Source organism: Melanotaenia boesemani, chromosome 11, assembly GCF_017639745.1.
Source record: "Melanotaenia boesemani isolate fMelBoe1 chromosome 11, fMelBoe1.pri, whole genome shotgun sequence".
In the NCBI taxonomy this organism is placed as follows: domain Eukaryota; kingdom Metazoa; phylum Chordata; class Actinopteri; order Atheriniformes; family Melanotaeniidae; genus Melanotaenia; species Melanotaenia boesemani.
This window is the reverse complement of record NC_055692.1, coordinates 24,844,678-24,863,072: the sequence shown is the minus strand read 5'-3', so window position 1 is coordinate 24,863,072 and position 18,395 is coordinate 24,844,678. Positions and strand designations below refer to the sequence as shown.

Here is an 18,395-nt window from a genome sequence, read left to right as displayed (position 1 = left end):
AGCAAATTTATATTCGATCCTGGCGCTGCTTCCTCCAAAATTACGCTCGTAGTGTCAGAAAACAGCGACAGAGTGAGCGGTCAGTATTATTTGTCTTCTTTCCCATTGTAAAGACAGAAGACGTGGTTTCTTGAACTCCGCGTCATTCAGTCATTTCCTTATTTCAATCAGACGATCTTCACTGGGGGAGAAAAACCGGCTCGGGCCAGTTAATGGCTTAGATTTCTAACTCTGGGCTCGTTGAGGATTTTATTCTTTACAATGACGCATGACGGAACGACTGCTGGGGTTCGCGTGTAGCTAATGTATCATCATCAAATGCAGTCAAATTTGAAACCTGGCTGGCCCTCGACTAGTAATTCGGGAAATAATCACGGAAACTGGAAAAACACAATGGTAAGTGTAATGATACGGCGTATACAACACTTTTGAGATTATAAAACGAGTTACGGTGTCTTTGCAAAAATGTAATATGTAAATATGTAGATAAACCGAGGTGGCTCGAGTAGAGCTGTTGCCATGCTAGCTAGACGGCTAACGGAGTTAGCTGGCATTATGCAATAGTTAGCTGTCTGGATCAGCTCTATTGGAGTTTCTCACTTTCTTCTTGATATGACAACGACAGTACCACTGAACGAAAAAACGTAAATGAATCAACGACGAGTACTGTCACAATTTCAGCTTGCTTTTTTTCCATGCTGGATAACAAAGCATTCCAATTTGTGCTAAACTGATTCAGGAAGCTCATGATGTAAATCATGTTTACATGTTTACTAAGTTGAACATACAGGGATTGACAAAGACATTGAAGTTATATATTTGAATTGGCTTGTGCTCTTCATCTGTTGAGCATTATCACTCCAGGTACACAACAATAATAAATACATTTTAAAAAACACCACAACTAACTCTTCTTTGTTATGTGCTGTTGTGTTCACAGGATGCTTCTCAGTATCCAAGCTACCCTTCACACTACTGGTATCCACAGTCTCATCCCACAGGGCACTATGCAAATACCTATCCCTCGGGATCAGATGTTCAGCCGCAGTACAATACACAGGTACAGGTCATTAACACCTACTCGCTTAAAAGAGGCATAACTCTTGGGTAATTTACTCATTATCCTAAGGCTTTTAAGTGTTTTCACCTTTCTTTTACATTTTAAATGGCCAACCACTCTGTTAAAACTTCTACATCACTATGATATATCTTTACACAGAGACATAATTTCCCCACTTTATGCCATATATATATATATATATATATATATGTGTGTGTATAGGTAATGCCTGGAGGGTATCCAAATGGCCATGGAGTCTACAGCCCTGCACAAAGTCAATATTCAGCAAGTGGTTTCCACCCATCCAACCCCTTCTACTGTGCTGACCCTCAGAGACCTACTCCAGGTTCTTATCCTAACCAAGGCTGTCCAGCAGAACAGAGTGGTGGGCCCTCTGGGCAGCCACACACTCAGCACCAGCATCATCACTATCTTGGTCCACACTGTCAAGGGGTGAGTTTATTTATGCACAAGCAATCTTTTTATGTCAGTGATTGTAGTTACCTAATGCAACGTGTAACTGATATGTGCAATATGATATATTTAAAATAATGCTGCTTTTTATTAATTACTGTTATATTCTAAAGGAATTTCATATTTCTCAAAACAAAACATATTTTTCTTGCTTTTGCATTTAGGGTCCTGGATATCCTCCTGGGCCATACTCACACTATAATGAAGGTGGACATTCAGTATCTCCAAATCCACCATACCCTACTGGTCAGCCTCTCCATCCTACCGCGCAGGGTGATGCATGGGGGCATTCTGTCCCATATGCCCCCTCACAGCAGCAGTGGCAGCCAGGCCAACAGCCTCCACAAAACCATTATGGAAATCATGTCCGTCCACTGCATCCTCCTGCTTGGCCAGGAACTGGAACTGGTGCGCCGCCACCTTATCAGCCTAAGGTAACTGTTTGCAGCCAATTTGCTGTCGTGTATAGCTATTTTAACCTAGTTAAAGAACTGCAATGAAAATTGACACAGAAATGCATAAATTTTCTTTGTGTTTTTGTAGGACCAACAGCACCAGCGTGCTCCTCAGGTGGGGCCTAAACCCAGGCCAATGCCTTCCCCGAATCCACCGAATGGAAAATCTGCTGAGATAAGTTCACCTCCTCAAATGTACAGCAAAACCGACAGAGGTGATCCCCATCCTTCCCAGGCTGATCCACTTCCCTCAGCCCCAGCCCACACTCAAGCACCAGCTGCAGGTCAGGTTGGACCTCAGGCCCTGAGTGATAATCCCGGCCTTGCTAAGGTCCAGCAGGTTATGGCCAGAGTTGATCTGCTTCAGGAAGATGTTGATGAGTTTGTTGGAAAAAAAACAGACAAGAGTTACAGATGTCTGGAAGAACTGCTGACCAAAGAGCTGCTGGAGTTGGACTCTGTCGAGACTCAGGGACAGGAAAATGTCCGGCAAGCCCGAAAGGAAGCTGTACAGAGAATCCAGGCCATTCTGGACCAGCTTGAGAAGAAAGCGTTCTGAACTAGACTTAATTTATTTGCTTGTTGATGAATAAGTCTTGTTTTCTTCCTTCAGATCTTCCATGGTCAAGTTGATGGTCCAGTCTCATTTTGCAGAGCTGTTATAATCAGGGTCCCCCTCCCCCATAACGATAATATTGGAAATAAGTGACATTATATAGTAAGTGACTTTCAGCCTCCATGAGTGACTGTGCTGGCTACACAACCTGACGCTTTTGCTTCTCTTCTGTTTAATGTCATGCCTCTGCTAGCACCATGCAAGGTGTCACTGGATTTTTTTTTTTTTTTTGAAGTGTCACATTGCAACTGTTCATGGTCTCTAACTTGCGATACAGATTCAGATTATTATCACGCTGCCCTCAGGATTGTGGGTCTGTTTTAGTTTGATCCTACATGTGACAACAAATACACTTCCACAACTATCTATTATCCCATTTCAGTCTATCTGCATGGTCATAATGCCCTCTCCAGTGATTGCACTTTGGTGCTCATAGTCACTTCCCTCTCCATGTCTCTGCAGCAGTTGGTGCAGTTTTTCATTTGTGCCCCCAGCCTAGCATGCACAGTAATGTCAGATAATCACTCAATACAGTCATGACATCTCAGCACCCATTGAGCCCAGAGTGTAGCAGATTAGTTAAAACCCCCTAAAGATTGCTGTTCCCATTATTCCATCTTTCAGATGACATTGCTTTCTAAGTGCAGACCCAGAATCAAGCCTACATACGAATGTCATGTATTTTGCTCTAGAAACTACTCTTAATACAGATAGGTATGGACAAAGTTAAGGATTTCTTTAAAATATGTTGTATTTTTGTTTCTCCTGTTGGTACACTTGTATTAAGGAAAGGATAAAACTTTACATTTTTTGAAAGGTTTTATGCAAGTTTGGCCACAGGAGTTTAATCAAAAGTTAGACCTTGTTTCTGTTTATCAAAACCAAAATGTGCACCACAGTTCATTGTCCTGTGTATAGTAAGTCTATTTTTTGTCCAATTATCTGTGTTGATTTAGAAAAAAGAAGAAAAAAAAGTGCCATATTTCAGAAGATGGTTTTATATGATTAGAAGAAAAATATTAAAAATAACACCAAAAATTTTGCATGGAAAATGTCTTCTGTGATGTGTTCATTTTGAGTATGTTAGCTTCAGTTCTTCATGCATGTTTACAACACAAGATGCAAACTTTTCCCACATAAATACAGAATTTATTATATATAAGTCAAATATTAAATGTCAAGTATTTTTCTTTTTAAATATGTGATACAATTAAGTTTGTAAATAATATATAATAATTGAGCACACATCAATCAAGACTGAACTCTTTATGTTGTTTAGATAAGCATATTTAAAAACACTTCTGCCACAAAATTAACAAAATACATTTTAAAATGGTTTTTGTGTCAAGTGGAAACTGACTATGGTCTACACTACGGGAGCTAGCATTCAGATCTTTTAATAGGCTGCTATTTTAATGCAAAAGCATAACACACACCCCTCAAGGCTTGACGCACACAGGCTAGATTTAATTTAAGGGTCAAATGGCCTGACAACACTTGGGACACTGATGCAGTTAATCACTGGTGGAAAAGCCTGAGACTATTAATAATTTGCTTCTATCTCACACTGTGGCTACAGAGGATTTGTTTTGTAATAATTGTTTTATGACTTTCTTCAAGGAGTGCAGCTGTGGCTACAAACTGAATTTCCTTTTATTATTAATTTTTTAACCTTTACTAGTGTGAGAAAGACAGAATTGCAATGCCTCATAGGAAGTCTGCCTAAACCAGAGAGAGAAAATGTCATACACATCTAAACTTCCTGCATCCTGGCAAGATGAACGACCACCACGGAAAGTAGAAATTGACTTGAGTTCACCTGGATTAGCAGTGTTTGAGTTGGAAAAACTCTTATTTACAGGTAAAGCCATCATCAGCCATGCGGATGAAGTGTGGCCAAGACTTTACATTGGTGACCAGTAAGTAATTTCACCTTCAAACCTTAAAATTACCAATAAATTGAATTTCTTAATATCATTCTTGTGCTCTTCATTGAATGAACTGAACCACCAAAATAGTAGTTAAGCCTTAATCTGGCTTCAGTCCACAAACATGAAACAGGAACTGGTCATTAATCTTCTATAAATGTGGAATGAGTAACATGAGACTTCTCAAGCTGCATTCCCCCCAGGGAACTTGGGTAAACTACAGCTTTGCTATGTGAGAGTTTCCAATGATGGCAGGGCCTGAAAGCGTGTCTCAAATCTCAAATATTTTCAGATTCACATATCTGAAATGTTTTCCTACATATCAGTTCATCACTTTGGAAATGTTGTGTGCATGAAGTGCATCAGGAAGTAGTAGCAACCATTATTTTTGTGTTCAACCTGTTGTCAGATGGTTTCTGGAAAAAGTATTTTGTTTTACAGACACAGTGCAGAGAACCTGGCTGATCTATCCATGCATCGATTCACTCATGTCCTGAATGCAGCGCACAGTAAACGAAAAGGACAGCCAGATATCTATGAGGGAATGAAGATCACCTACATGGGCATAGAGGCGCATGATTCCTGCAACTTTGACATGAGTGTCAACTTTGAAGCAGCAGCAGAGTTTATCCACAGAGCTTTAAGTAGAGGAGGTAAGGGGAGAAGAATGATAAAGGGAGTTTAAAGACAAATGGTTGATTTTGGTTTCTGAAAAAAGTGGGGTAAACTTATTGTTCTCTGGGATTTTCAGGGAAAGTTTTGGTGCATTGTCATGTGGGAGTGAGCCGATCTGCCACCCTGGTACTAGCTTTCCTGATGCTGAAACAAGGTCTGACTCTTGTGGAGGCTATTTGTGCGGTAAAAGATAACCGGGGTGTGATCCCCAACCGAGGTTTTCTTCGACAGCTCATCAAACTTCATGGGCAGCTCTTTGGCAAACAATACTAAACCCTGTCTGATACTCTACGTGGTAAGCATGTATGAGTCAACACACCATGTACGCAACTTGAAAAATCCACCTCAGAAAAATAAAGATTTACAGGTGATATTTGACTGTTCACCCTCTTTGTTTTTTTTTTGTTTTTCTATTTTGTTGCCTCACAACCTGGAATTACAAAAATATTTGCTTCACAATTGCTTCTTCTTTTCCATTGCCTCGTTATTCACTGCCTTTGCCTTCACCCTCTTTTGTTTATCTTGTTTTTTCTTCATTTCTCTGTTTTGTCTCCCCTTTTCTTTTCCTTCTTATTCGTTATGGTCATGTCCCCTTTCTTCATGTTCTTTGTCTTCTTCTTTACTTTACCATTAGCCTTCTTCTTGTCTTTGATTCTTCTACTGTTTCTTCTTTCTCTTTTTCTTCCCCTTCACCCTGTCCTCCTTATTACTATTCTCACTATTCTTCTTATTACTCTATTATTTTTCTCCATGGCCACTTTCTTTTCTCATCTTGCTCTTTGCATTTGTCTTCTTTATCTGTGCCTTCTTCTACTTCCTGTTTTCCTTTGTCTTCTCTTCCTTTTTATGTTCTTTCTGTCATGGCCTGCCCTGTTACACTCCTCAGCACTCACTCTCATTATCTTTCCCACCTGTTCCAGTCAGCCACTCTCCGGACACATGATTGCTCACACCTGTTTCCCATTCACCTGTCCTACTATAAATACTCCAGTACCATGCTCATTCCCTGTCGAACCTTGATGTTTGCACCTACCTACAAGACCTTGCCCTCTCACCTTTCCCGGCTCCATGATATGCCATCTACTCCAAAGTGCGTTAAGACTGTTCCTCCTGAAATTCCTTTGTTAAATAAAGTGTATTAATCTGTTGTTGGTCTCTGAGGGGTCCTTTCATAACACTTTATTTGGTGTTTTCTTTTTTCCTTTTTGTCTTCCTTCCCTTCCCCTTCCCTTCCGTCCTCTCCTTTTACTAATCCTTCACATTTCCTGTTTTGTCTTTTGTCATCTTTTATGTTTCTCTTCTCCTTTGCTTTCCCCCTCTTCTCTTTTTCCTCCTTTTGCTTTCTTTTATTTTTATTCCCCATTGCCTTCTTTTTTTCACCTTCACTCTCTTCCACTTCTTGTCTTTGGCCTCCCTACTCCCCTCCTTTTTGCAGTGTTATTTAATGCAGATTAAATAGGCCAAAAAGCATAAACCTAGGAAAAGCTATCACCAACTGACCTCTCTAAACCTTTGGGGTTATTTTGCCAAGAAACATTTCAGCCCTGTAATGGGTTGTGGGTAAATGGGCTTTCTACTGTTTGGTACAGTTAAATACATATTTACTGGAGATATCAAGTAGTAGGTTTATACTTGCTGCTAAAGTAAAAAGTGGCTGTTTGGATTTTCCTGTATCCTGTGCAATCTCAGTTAGATTTAATGATTAGTCCCCAACAGATTACTACAGAGAGCAAACGCAGAGGCTGAACAAATAAGAGGTTGGGATGGAGAATAAACAAATCAAAGTTCAGTTGACTAATCTTATAAACAGGAGGTCCATAGAGACTGTGTGTTCTTGTCTGAGGTGAAAAAAACAAACTGTAAACTCCAGGAAGAAGACGGTAAGAAATTAAAAAATTTAACTTTGTGACAATGACTATTTGGGTTTTTATGTTCAAATGTTGACACATTTTGCCAACAGATGCGCTCACATGTAGGTTTGAAAAGTAACATCTGTAAATGGTGTCTTTGCTTATTTACCCTTTTTGTAGAAGTATTACTTTATTGTTGAGTTATCAGGAATTCAGAGGATTTTCTTTAATGTTTCAAGTATCCCTCTAGGACATTTTATAAGTGTTTATTAAAGATTTGGTTTAAATATGCAAGAGTCCAAAATTTGAATTGATCTGCTTAATGAAAATTGTGTGAGAAATTAGACTAGATATGACTAACTGCAAACAAAACATCCAACAGACAAAAATCTTATTTTAATGTTATCAACTCCTGAATGGTGTATGGGTCTATATGACATTGCTCTATCTACTTCAGATCAGTAAGAAAATAGATTCATTTTTATGAAGAATAATCAAAACAGTTCCAACTAGCAACAAAGAAACAAATAGCACTTGGAGGACTAAATAAGTTTCAGGGCCTTTATAGCAACATGTGCAGTGTGACCTCCAGGAAAATCTCTGCATGAGTATTTTCAGTAGCAAACACTGTGTAACCCAAATATGTAATGCTGTACTTTTGAACCTTTGTTTCAGTTCACCATGATGCGTTTAGCTGTGGTTCTCTGGATGTTATCAGCATTGGGCTGTGTGGGTAGAGGTCATCCCCAAGTAGGGCATGCCAAGGAAGCTCAAAACTCTGCTGTGGACAGCGACAAAAGCTCATTGGTGACTTCAGCAAACAAAGACTTTGCCTACAGTTTGTACAAGAGGTTAGCAGCTCATGCTGACTCCCAAGGCAAAAACATTTTCTATTCACCAGTTAGCGTGTCTGTTGCCTTGGCTGCCTTGTCTGTAGGGGCACGTGGGGAGACCCACCGACAGCTTTTCCGTGGTTTGGGTTTTGAGAACCCTGAACTGACACAGACAGATGTAAACCAGGCCTTCCAAACACTTCTGGCAAACACAGTGTCAGATGAGAACATCAATGAAGGCACTGCTTTGTTTGTGGACAAACTCTTTAAGCCACAGCCGGACTTCCTGGATGTCTTGAAGCAGTCTTATTTTGCAGATGGCTTTAGTGTTAACTTCACAAATACTATAGAAAGTGCCAATACCATTAATAAGTATGTAGCAGATAAGACCAATGGAAAGATAAACAAGCTGGTTGACAACCTGGATGAAAGGACTCTCATGTTTCTCGTCAGCTACATCTATTACAAAGGTAAAAAAAAAAAAATTAAAAAGTCATAGTGGATGAAATTTTGTGCTTTTTCTTTCCTTCTAAGGTCACGCCTATAAGCTTGATGTATAAGGTGTAAGATGTCTTCTTTTTGGTTATTGCCTTCCAACAGGAAAGTGGAAAACTCCTTTTGAGCAGGAACTGACCAAGGATGACACGTTCACCGTGGCGGAAAACAACACAGTTACAGAAATGCACATTTTTTCTAATACAGCTCTGAGTTACAATAATTTGTCATCATTATGCTTATTTATTTTCCACTAAGAAAACTTTAATTCATCATTTTCCAGGTTTCTGTCCAGATGATGAACAAGAGAGATGATTTTGAAACTTACAATGACCAGGCGCTTCACACATCAGTCCTCCACCTCCCCCTCAGTGGTTCCTATTCTATGCTGCTGCTGTTGCCTCAAAATATGACAGCACTGGAGAATGGTATCAGCCAAGCCGATGTCACCAAATGGCTGAAATGGATGAAGTCCTGGTTAGGATCATTTCTAGTAAAACTGTCCTTAAAGTCTGCTTTGTCTTGTCAGATCAGTGCTTAAAACTGTTTGTTTATTCCTCAATTTGTAGGCGATATAACATATATGTTCCAAAGTTCTCCATCAAGACATCCTTCAAGCTGAATGATGTGTTGACTGAAATGGGAATGACAGACATGTTCAGTGATCGAGCAGATCTGAGCGGTATTTCAGAGAACTTAGGAGTCTCTGAGGTAAGAACAGAGAGCACATGATGCTCAACAAACATTCTATTGCCTCGAATTTGTCCACCTTTATACTCACTCTGCCTCCACTATGCTGTAAGATTGTGCACCAAGCTACCCTGGACGTTGATGAGGTTGGGGCCACTGCTGCAGCTGTCACAGGTGTTAAATTCACACCTCTTTCCTACTATGAACCCCTGGTCTTGAAGTTCAACCGTCCATTCATGGTGATCATCGTTGAGCGCAGCACAGAAAATGTGCTTTTCATGGGCAAAATTGTTAACCCAAATATCTAAGAGGAAACACTCTGTTTCAAGCATTGCTGTTGCAATAGAAATTAAATGAAAAATACAATAAAATAAAAATTCTCTGTTGTGTTTTCTTGCTTTCTGACTGCTTGCACAGATCCACAAAGATAACTACAGTCAATAATCTTTCAGATCAATGTTTGCTCTCCTTTATTAATTTAGGGTCACATATTAAAATGAGCAAAATATGAAAGAGCCATTTAAAATTTTGGCTGCAACCATTTATTTGCTTTATTAATACTTTATAGTATGCTCATTTGTATTTAGAAAAATTGACTCAAAATTGACTTTGCTTTATCATAATATGTATTATGATTAGTTAATTGAACAATAATGTAGGTAGTAAACAAACCTTCAAAAAGATTATCTGGTTTGTCAGTCACTGTGCAAGTTACCAAAGCTATGTGGATCATGCAGGCCCATGCCATGAGAATCAGAAAACCTGACTAATCCCTGGAGGGAAATTGAATTGTTGTAGCAGTAACAACAGAACAACAAGGTGGTTCCTCTCTTTATTTTAGAGGGTGCAGTTTCTGTTTTTGATAAGAAGCACCCAAAGAAGTTTAAGATAAAAAAAAAATTCTTTGTCTTTTTGTGCCAATTACGTTGCGTCAACTAGCTGCAGTATCACTATTAGACGGTAGAGGACAGCAAGGCACTTTACGGAGTGTAATCAGCTCAAAAGAGGCAAATTCAACGAAGAAGAAATTTGTCGCGTTTTGATTGGACAGCTGTTAGTTTGTTTCAGACATGGACGAAACAGCTAGAAAGGAGACCCAGGATGGACATTATTTTAAGAAAGAAAGAACAAAATATAGCCCAGAGGAGGAGGCCAAATTGGAGAGGCAACATTTCTGGAGAATAATCGATGCTTTTAGGTTTTACAGGTATAATTATTATTATTATTTTAATTACGAAACGGGTAACAACAGTTGATAGAAACGTAACGTACGAATAGAACAGAGGTTTGGAGAACAAAAAAACAAAACAAAAGCTGCTTACTGACGTTTTTATCTAAACATTGGTTTGTTTTCTATACAGTAAATACGGCTTGCATTAAACAACATACTTCTGGATTTTGTTAGCATCATCTCATCTGGAGGAAACATCGCTTTCATACTGTTGACACCTAAGAGAGCGTTAATAATATAGCATTATGTGGTCGAGGTGGCTAGATACAACATTATTAGGCATCAAGTCATTTGTGAACACTTGGTTTAATGTTTGTCCTTCCATCAGAGTCCATATTCAGGAACAAGTCAAGCGTGCTGAGCGTCAGTTCCGGAGCCTTTCACAAAGCCACCAGAATTTGCTGCCAGGTGTTTTGGACAAACTGGCCCGGATCAGCCAGTGTGCCGAACACAACCAGGAAGTTCTGCAGGCCATAATTCACAACAGTCTCCATATGTTTGAGAACGTGGAGTATGGGGAAAGGGTAAGTTAACTTAAACTAGCTGCATATACTGCATATAAAGATATATACATACACATAGATACGTTTTGTAATGTAATGTTGTTTATTCACCATACTTTACTTATAGATTTTGCATATTGTTATGTCACCCTTTGATAACTTAGCCGGTTGATCCGAGGAAGGCGCGTCCATCATCTACATTTGACATGGATAAACTTAAGTCCACCATAAAGCAGTTTGTTAGAGACTGGAGTGAAGTGGGCCAGTCTGAAAGGGACTCCTGCTACAAACCTATTGTCCAAGAAATCCAAAGACTCTTTCCAAGTGACCAATGGTAGGATTTACACATGCACCTTTCATAGACGTATATAAACACATAACAAAGAGTTATGCAATGATTCATATAAATCTTACTGACTAGAAGTAGCCGCTTAGACAATAATACAAACCAAAACCTTTTATGTTTTACTATAGTTTCAGAAATAATAGCATTGAAGAATATCTGTTGATTGACTTACTTTTCTATGTGATATGTGCATTTTTTGCATTTTATTATATCAGTGATGTGTCTAAGGTGAGCGTGTTGGTCCCGGGTGCTGGGCTTGGTCGTCTTGCTTGGGAGATAGCTCAGCTGGGTTACATGTGCCAGGGCAACGAATGGAGTTTCTTCATGCTGTTCTCCTCAAACTATGTTCTCAATAGGTAACACAATCATAACACTAACACTCCTGTGACTCCAGGTGTCTTGACAAACACCTTGTGACTGTTTTTTTGTTTGTACAACTCTTACTACATGTTCTGTGTGAATAATCAATTTGTACATCTCGATTCAGGTGTGAAAAGGTGAATGCTCTGACTCTGTATCCCTGGATTCATCACTTCAGTAACAACAAGAAATCATTTGACCAGACGCGACCGATCAGATTTCCTGATGTTAACCCTCAAAGCTTGCCACTAAATTCAGACTTCTCCATGGTAGCAGGGGACTTTGTGGAAGTTTACTCTGACTCAGGTATGTTATAGCTAAAATGAGAAGATTTATAAGATAAGACAATACTTACTTTATTGATCTTTTACAGGGAATTATTTTGCAGCAGTTACATATAACACTACACTGTGTGTTGAATAAATCAAGAATGAAAAATAAAAACACAATATAAAATATAAATATACAGTGGGGCAAAAAAGTATTTAGTCAGTCACCAAGTGTGCAAGTTCTCCCACTTAAAAAGATGAGAGAGACTTGTAATTTTCATCATAGGTATACCTCAACTATGAGAGACAAAATGAGAAAAAAAATCCAGAAAATCACACTGTCTGATTTTTAAAGAATTAATTGGTAAATTCCTTGGTAAAATAAGTATTTGGTCTTCTACAAACAAGCAAGATTTCTGGCTCTCACAGACCTGTAACTTCTTCTTTAAGAAGCTGCTCTGTCCTCCACTTGTTACCTGTATTATTGGTACCTGTTTGAACTCATTATCAGTATAAAAGACAACCTCAAACAGTCAGACTCCAAAGTCCACTATGGCCAAGACCAAAGAGCTGTCAAAGGACATCAGAAAGTGGAAGACTGAATCTGCAGTAGTTAAGCAGCTTGGTGTGAAGAAAATCAACTGTGGGAGCAATTATTAGAAAATGGAAGACATACAAGACCACTGATAATCTCCCTCGATCTGGGGCTCCACACAAGATCTCACCCCGTGGGGTTGAAATGATCACGAGAACGGTGAGCAAAAATCCCACAACCACACTGGGGGACTTAGGGATTGACCTGCAGAGAGCTGGGACCAAAGTAACAAAGGCTACCGTCAGTAACACACTACGCCGCCAGGGACTCAAATCTTGCAGTGCCAGACATGTCCCCATTCTTAAGCCAGTACATGTCCAGGCCCGTCTGAAATTTGCTAGAGAACATCTGGATGATCCAGAAAAGGATTAGAATGTCATATGGTCAGATGAAACTGAAATAGAATTTTTTGGTAAAAACTCAACCTGTTGTGTTTGGAGGAGAAAGAAAGCAGAGTTGCATCCAAACAACACCATACCAACTGTGAAGCATGGGGGTGGAAACATCATGTTTTGGGGCTGTTTTTCTGCAGAGGACCAGGATGACTGATCCATGTAAAGGAAAGAATGAATGGGGCCATGTATCGTGAGATTTTGAGTGAAAACCTCCTTTCATCAGTTAGGGCATTGAAGATGGGGTTGGCTGGTCTTTCAGCATGACAGTGATCCCAAACACACCACCAGGGCAATGAAGGAACGGCTTCATAAGAAGCATTTCAAGGTCCTGGAGTGGCCTAGCCAGTCTCCAGATCTTAACCCCATAGAAAATCTTTGGAGGGAGTTGAAAGTCTGGGTTGCCCAGCGACAGCCCCAAAACATCACTGCCTTAGAAGAGATCTGCATGGAGGAATGGGCCAAAATACCAGCAAAACCTTGTGAAGACTTACAGAAAATGTTTGACCTTTGTCATTGCCAACAAGGGTATATAACAAAGTATTGAGATGAACTTTTGTTATTAACCAAATACTTATTTTCCACCATAATTTGCAAATAAATTCTTTAAAAATCAGACAATGTGATTTTTCTGGATTTTTTTTCTCATTTTGTCTCTCCTAGTTGAGGTATACCTATGATGAAAATTATAGGTCTCTCATCTTTTTAAGTGGGAGAACTTGCACAGCTGGTGGCTAACTAAATACTTTTTTGCCCCACTGTAAGAATAACTACAAAGGATAAATTAAGTGTCGAACTTACTTAGGCGAGCCAAGTGTATGATGTACGTGGGGCAATTTCAAATGTACATGTTATTTCTCAAAAATGAGCTGCTGTGCTCTGTACAATAGAACTTGAACTGTACCACCCCTACTTTCTGTTATCTGTAGCTGAATATGCTCTGCTAAAGCACTTCCAAGGCATGAAGAGGATGTGAGCGATTGTTCATGATGTAATTAATTTCCCTGAGCATTCTCATAATGCAGTATATATAATTAAAGTTCTTCTAAAAGGCATGTATTTACATAACTCAAATAGTAAGCGTTTTCTTAATGTATGGTAATTTATGAATAATTAACCACTTTAGTATCTGTAAGTACCAGTAACCCTGTCATATTCTGTGTTTTTGACAGATTCCTGGGATTGTGTTGCAACCTGCTTCTTTATTGACACAGCTCATAATGTCTTGGAATATGTGGATACGATCTGGAAAATTCTTAAGCCTGGAGGAGTGTGGATTAACCTGGGTGAGTCAGCTTTTGAATAAAAAAGTTATTACCTCACGCTTTCAATCTCAAGTACTTCATGCCACCCATCAGCCACCCTTGATTTTACGAGAATCATGTAAAAGCTGTTCCTGATTAAGGAACATTCCTAACATGGATTGAAATGTGTCTGGTTACAGGTGTCTAATTTCAGTGTTTTATTTTAGTTAGAACTGAAAAGAATAATGTTAAATGGTTTAAGTGACTTGTTGGAAAATTGCAACACCATGTTGCAGCCTGAGGGTCAAAACTGAAGTTCTGTTACCACTTTTATCCAACTGCCATCAGACTGTTGAATTTCCACGAAGCCACTGTAACATTTCAGGTTGTCAAGTACAATAGGCTGAACATATTTCTGCAACAAAGTGCAGTATTGGCGGATTTTTTTAAGCATTTATTTTTTCTATATAAACTTATTCTTATTATACAGTAGCACCTTGGTGCTAGCGCTGTTTGATTGTAATTGTTGCTTAGTCACTTATTTTAACATGATTTTATACTGAGATGTATAAGCTTGTATTAACCTGTCTATCTTGAAATTGTCCTATTTCTAACCTGTTATTAACTAGATGTTCCTTGAATAAGAAGTACATTTAAAATGTTAATGTTTGTTTTAAAGAGTTTTGGAGCTATTTCTTTTTTTTTTTTGTCAGTGTAATGTACACAAGAAACAGTCTTATTATCATAAAGATGTTTAAAGAAAATTCTTTTTGGTCAATAAGCTCACCTTAATATTTGATCATTTTAGGCCCACTGCTGTATCACTTCGAGAACATGGCCAATGAGCTCTCAATCGAACTTAGCTACGAAGAGATTAGGACAGCAATGGTGAAGTTGGGGTTCCTCTTTGAGGTAAACAATGGCTTAATAAGTCAGTGCATCATGTTTGTCTTCAAAAATGTTCTTTTAGTATGAAAACCATGTCCATATGTCTCGTGCAGGTGGAGAAGGAGTCGATGCAGACTACTTACACAGAGAATGACCGCTCCATGCTGAGATATATTTACGACTGTGTCTTCTTTGTGGCAAGAAAACCTGCAGAATTATACTTTAATGGCCAAGATGAGGATCAGCAACTAAACTCTCCACCAGCTGCTAAGTCACCACGACGAGAGGGCATTGACAGATTTACGTGACATGAAATCATCGTTAAAAAAATCTGTGAACTCTGAAGAGCACAACCACTGACTCATATTGAAAAGAATTGATTGAGAAAATCAGAAATGGACACAAGGTGGAAAAAAATGGACATAATTTTCTTTATTGTCAAAATATCTTCCAGGCAGTTTCTTTTAGAGAAGTGTGCCTAATCCACAAGCCTAATCTTTTTATGGAGCAGTTCAGCTACTCGATTATGGCCCAAAATTTTAAATGTAATATGAAGTATTGTAGTGCTATTTTATCAAGGCTAAAAAAATGTAAAAACCTTAACATATTGTGATTATTGGGTTGGATGTAAGTCAGTTACCACTGATTCCTGTTATGTATTAATGGTTTATGTGTCAGCTCCAAGCAGTGGAAAGTTTAAATCTTAACTATTGTGGCCTACAGTCATACTCATCTGTACTAACTTCCACTGCCAGAAAGTTTGGATCTACACTACCAGTCAAAAATTTGGACATTCTTTCTAATTGAATCTAAAAGGAACGAATACCTAAACTTTTGCCCAGAATTATACATGTGTGCATGTGATCGAACATTTTGAGTGTTTTTTTTTTTCTTTCTTTGTGCCAGTTGCTGCATCTGCTCATTTCCATCAGTCACTTTCCAGTTTTTCAGGAATATGAGCTTATAAAGTTAGACATGATTGTGATCTCATTTCAGCCTTCCAGGTGAACTTTGGAATAAAGCCAACATTTTTAAAATACGGGTTTTTAACAGTTTGCTGTATAAAATAAATAAACTATTTACGTATGCTTAAGGCTTCAGATTTGATACAGGATACAAATTAATAAAATGCACAGGAGGAACAAAATAGTGGTAGTGAATAAGAAGAAAACATGAGAATTGGCGTGCCCGCCACAGGAAGAGCAGAAGTTGTGGGCGGGTTAAAGGGTAAGTGGTGCTCTCTGATTGGCTCTTCGTGCGGCACTACAGTGTCGTTTCCGGTACTAATTTGTTTTGGCTACGGACTGAACCTGTGTAACGCATCGTGTTTAACTTAAACAGTGGAAAAATAAAAGGTAGTTTTTGTTGGCAAATGATTAAGATAACGCCGATTTGACATATTTGAAGTTAATGGCCAAGAGACGCGCTGAGGACGCCCTGTTGCACGACTCTCCCTCTAAAAGATACTGCCGTTCACTTTGCAGTGTTGACATCCAGGCTGAGAGCATGGCTACCAACGGGAGTGTGAGTGCGCCATCCTTGCTAGCCTTGTTGGGAACTCGCTGCAGAAAGAGGCCCTGCTATTTTGATGATGAGGAGAAACCAGAGGATGCAACTCCTTACTTTAGGACAGCACTGTGCGACACGGGGAAGCATACAGAAAATATTTTGACGGTGCCAATTTCTAGAAGTTTCCAGGACCGTCGCAGCTCCTGCACATTCCCCAATAAGAAGCGCCCTCGAGAGGACAGCACTGGCTCAGAGAAGTCTATCCACAACGCTAATGACAAAGTAAGTTATTGACACCAAAGTTAAAGTTGACGACGTTTACAACCTGAAGATGGTGGGGGCTGTCTCATTTGCTGCCCCTATAGAGCAAATTGTGATGTAATGAGAGTAAATGTCCACTAGATGTCTCCATTTACTCATTCTTTAATATACTGTAATCTCAACATCTTTTTAAATGCAGGTCTGTAGAAATTTCTGTTCTTTTAGTATTTTGAGTATTTTGGGCGCTCAGTTTAGTCTTTCTTCCTTTCAGACACATGGAGACAAGCGCTCTGAAGACTGCACTTATAATTCTTTCCAGTATTGGAGGGTCCCCCTACCCGACCTGGACCTTTCACTGCTTGAAGACACCAGTGACCATTCCCAAATAAAAGAGAAGCCAAAAGTCGGTGATTGTTCAGACGCTATGGAAACCTGAAGATGATGAGGACCAGAAGTTTGTTATAAGCTGCCTTGATGTTTTAAGAAAACATGATGAGGACAGTATGATGCTCTGATGCCAGTAGACACATTAGAAGTTCATAAGGATTCTTGAACTCCATCCATGTGTGATTGAGCAACTGGATGTTGCAAAGTAGGCGATGGAAAGCCTCAGGCAGGTCTGTGATGTCAGTGACTTAAATGAAGCAACAGTATTGTGGTGACATTTTAGTGAATATATGAAGGAACCCATCCATCCCGTTGTATAGCTTGTGTGAGCAGTATAAAGGGCCGACTCCTGTTCAGAGGTCACCTTCTATTTTATTTTGTTTTAGCACTAACTTTTTGTAGAACAACTTTGAAAACGAGCTTGGTTGACACGTTCGTTTCTGCTCATAATCACCCACTGCCATTTACAGCCTGCTTGAAACAGCTTTCCAAGTTGCGGTCTCATATCAGTTGTTAGTGCATGATGTATGGGCCTTTTTTACTGCAGATTTTTTTTTCTCTTTTCATTTATTTTAACTTCGCAATAAATAGTTTTTCATCAATTGTGTTATTTTCATTATTCACTTTAACTGCGTTTTGTGCCATTGAACAGGAAAAAAAAAAATCAAACAAAAACGAGCTTATGGAAAGATGCATTATTAGATTAAACAAACAAACAAAAAATATTTCAGAACCATGATAGTTGTGTAGTAGACCTGTTTCCTGCTCTGGTCAAGCTCTTGATACTAACCCACCAACACCTCCACCACTTGTTGACTGCTCCTGAGGAAACGCTCTTGTTATTGCAGGAGGTCATGAGCTCCTCCAGGTTTCTTGGAAAGGCTCATGTACTTTGGACCTGTGGCTGATAAAAAGGGAGTCAGATTTAAACGCTTTACACGTTTAATTGAAGGGCACACCTATGGTAAGTTATGCAGTTTAAGGTTATAGGTAATGCAAACTGTAAGCATTTCTCCAGTGTTTAAAAAAGAGCTGTGCAGGACAAAGTGAAAACAGTTTATTTACTAATTAGCTGCCATAAACAAATGGTCGGAAGTTAATGCTAGCAAAGTTTAGCTGTGATTTTGATGTTAGCCGAGCAAGGTAACTTAGCTTGAAGCCATGTAATAATGTGGAGAAATCTGATAAATTCAGGCTCGTTGTATTTTGTGGACCCACTAAACAGCTTTTAACCAAAGATGTAGAAAACTGTTCCAGCAGTATATCATAAACAATATATAGGACATTGTGTAAAGTTCCATAAAGATAAGTGCATGGTTTACCATCATACCTGA

At 39.1% G+C, this 18,395-nt stretch overlaps 5 protein-coding genes across 8 annotated transcripts; all 5 read left to right on the top strand.

Annotated features, from left to right (window-relative positions):
* Nucleotides 1-100: 100 nt before the first annotated feature.
* bag4 (BCL2 associated athanogene 4) lies at nt 101-2,873 on the top strand. Its single transcript, XM_042000228.1, has 5 exons — nt 101-396; nt 941-1,060; nt 1,283-1,513; nt 1,699-1,968; nt 2,078-2,873. Exons 1-5 carry the CDS (start codon nt 304-306, stop codon nt 2,546-2,548), a joined length of 1,185 nt encoding a protein of 394 aa, XP_041856162.1. The 5' UTR covers nt 101-303; the 3' UTR covers nt 2,549-2,873.
* Nucleotides 2,874-4,097: 1,224 nt separating this feature from the next.
* LOC121649263 (dual specificity protein phosphatase 26-like) lies at nt 4,098-6,349 on the top strand. Of its 2 annotated transcripts, none has more exons than XM_041999948.1 (4): nt 4,098-4,524; nt 4,975-5,186; nt 5,285-5,503; nt 6,133-6,349. In XM_041999948.1, exons 1-3 carry the CDS (start codon nt 4,346-4,348, stop codon nt 5,479-5,481), a joined length of 588 nt encoding a protein of 195 aa, XP_041855882.1. In that variant the 5' UTR covers nt 4,098-4,345; the 3' UTR covers nt 5,482-5,503; nt 6,133-6,349. The 2 variants fall into 2 exon arrangements, with proteins under 2 accessions (XP_041855882.1, XP_041855881.1); XM_041999947.1 differs by having other exon boundaries at nt 6,129-6,349.
* Nucleotides 6,350-6,981: 632 nt separating this feature from the next.
* On the top strand, nt 6,982-9,454 carry LOC121648736 (alpha-1-antitrypsin-like protein CM55-ST). The gene is made up of 6 exons (XM_041999042.1): nt 6,982-7,088; nt 7,734-8,361; nt 8,492-8,562; nt 8,670-8,863; nt 8,956-9,097; nt 9,190-9,454. Exons 2-6 carry the CDS (start codon nt 7,740-7,742, stop codon nt 9,382-9,384), a joined length of 1,224 nt encoding a protein of 407 aa, XP_041854976.1. The 5' UTR covers nt 6,982-7,088; nt 7,734-7,739; the 3' UTR covers nt 9,385-9,454.
* A 92-nt stretch (nt 9,455-9,546) lies between these two features.
* carnmt1 (carnosine N-methyltransferase 1) lies at nt 9,547-15,941 on the top strand. Its single transcript, XM_041999041.1, has 8 exons — nt 9,547-10,283; nt 10,636-10,831; nt 10,975-11,144; nt 11,372-11,512; nt 11,644-11,822; nt 13,945-14,058; nt 14,825-14,928; nt 15,018-15,941. The coding sequence occupies exons 1-8, from the start codon at nt 10,147-10,149 to the stop codon at nt 15,210-15,212; spliced, it is 1,236 nt and encodes a 411-aa protein (XP_041854975.1). The 5' UTR covers nt 9,547-10,146; the 3' UTR covers nt 15,213-15,941.
* A 218-nt stretch (nt 15,942-16,159) lies between these two features.
* Nucleotides 16,160-17,663, top strand: wu:fa19b12 (uncharacterized protein LOC560551 homolog). Of its 3 annotated transcripts, none has more exons than XM_041999045.1 (3): nt 16,163-16,285; nt 16,389-16,695; nt 16,946-17,663. In XM_041999045.1, exons 2-3 carry the CDS (start codon nt 16,411-16,413, stop codon nt 17,108-17,110), a joined length of 450 nt encoding a protein of 149 aa, XP_041854979.1. In that variant the 5' UTR covers nt 16,163-16,285; nt 16,389-16,410; the 3' UTR covers nt 17,111-17,663. The 3 variants fall into 3 exon arrangements, with proteins under 3 accessions (XP_041854977.1, XP_041854979.1, XP_041854978.1); XM_041999044.1 differs by having other exon boundaries at nt 16,176-16,259; XM_041999043.1 differs by having other exon boundaries at nt 16,160-16,695.
* The last annotated feature ends 732 nt before the right edge of the window (nt 17,664-18,395 follow it).